General features: G+C 36.7%; 1 protein-coding gene across 1 annotated transcript in view; it reads left to right on the top strand.

Annotated features, from left to right (window-relative positions):
- The window catches only part of Ckap2 (cytoskeleton associated protein 2), a 17354-nt gene that overhangs the window by 11445 nt on the left and 4969 nt on the right, over positions 1 to 940 (top strand). The window contains exon 6 of the mRNA XM_021170216.2: positions 107 to 277. Coding sequence (XP_021025875.1) covers positions 107 to 277 — 171 coding nt within the window. The remainder of the gene's footprint in view (positions 1 to 106; positions 278 to 940) is intronic.

The raw sequence follows: 940 nt of genomic DNA, 5'->3' as shown, positions 1-940 counted from the left end.
TGTTTCCAGATCCTCCTGTCAGCCTTTTATATTGCTCACTGTTCTTGACTATAGTCAGATTATTGTTTATAGTTTGTAGCTCACATTTTATTTCTTGGTATTTTAGGGATGCCCAAAAGAAGAAATTTTGGCTACATTGAATGACCTGATTCATAATATTCCAGATGCCAAAAAACTTGTTAAATATTGGATATGTCTTGTACGTATTGAACCAATCACAAGTCCTATTGAAAATATTATCTCAATCTATGAGAAGGCCATTCTGGCAGGAGCTCAGGTAAGATCAAAATGCACNGATCTTCAGTTTTACAGTGCCAACAATTCCAAATTCTTTTGGAGCACATCATTGTGCAGNTTGATCNGATTGTGATTTTATGTATGGTCCTGATGGCTATTTAAAGGAAACAAGAGGACTTGGTGAAGTTCAGTGGGAGAGCAGGGGCAGATGGTAGCAGCAGAAACAGTGAAGGCTGCAAGGACTGCATTATGCTTTTCAACTTCCTAAAACTTTTCATCTGTGTACCGAGGGTTATAAGACTTTAGAAAGTAGATATCAGCTGAAATATAAATTTAATGAAACTGAGAATATTTTAGCACAAAATATCCTCCTGTGCATGTCCCATAATGGAACAGAAAGGATATTACAAAAAGTAAACTATGGCCCTGGTGCAGTGATACAAAAGTGTGAGCCAAGGCAAAGGCAGAAATTGTAGCGTAAAGACAGAGATGATACCGAGGCAGAGATTCGGGAACAAGAAGCAAAATTAGCCATGAAATTGAAAATAGGATTGATTGTTCTAGAACTGAATTCTGAAACTAGGACTATGAACTAGGGCTTCTATTTTTAAATATTCTTACATTAGCAAGCATGGTGGCTTTGAGGAACATAGTGATGCTTTTATCTTCTATCAGGTAGTACAGTTTGAACAAATGAAATATG

The sequence above is a fragment of the Mus caroli genome, chromosome 8, assembly GCF_900094665.2.
Source record: "Mus caroli chromosome 8, CAROLI_EIJ_v1.1, whole genome shotgun sequence".
In the NCBI taxonomy this organism is placed as follows: domain Eukaryota; kingdom Metazoa; phylum Chordata; class Mammalia; order Rodentia; family Muridae; genus Mus; species Mus caroli.
The sequence above is the reverse complement of the archived record's forward strand: the minus strand, read 5'-3'. Positions and strand labels throughout refer to the sequence as shown.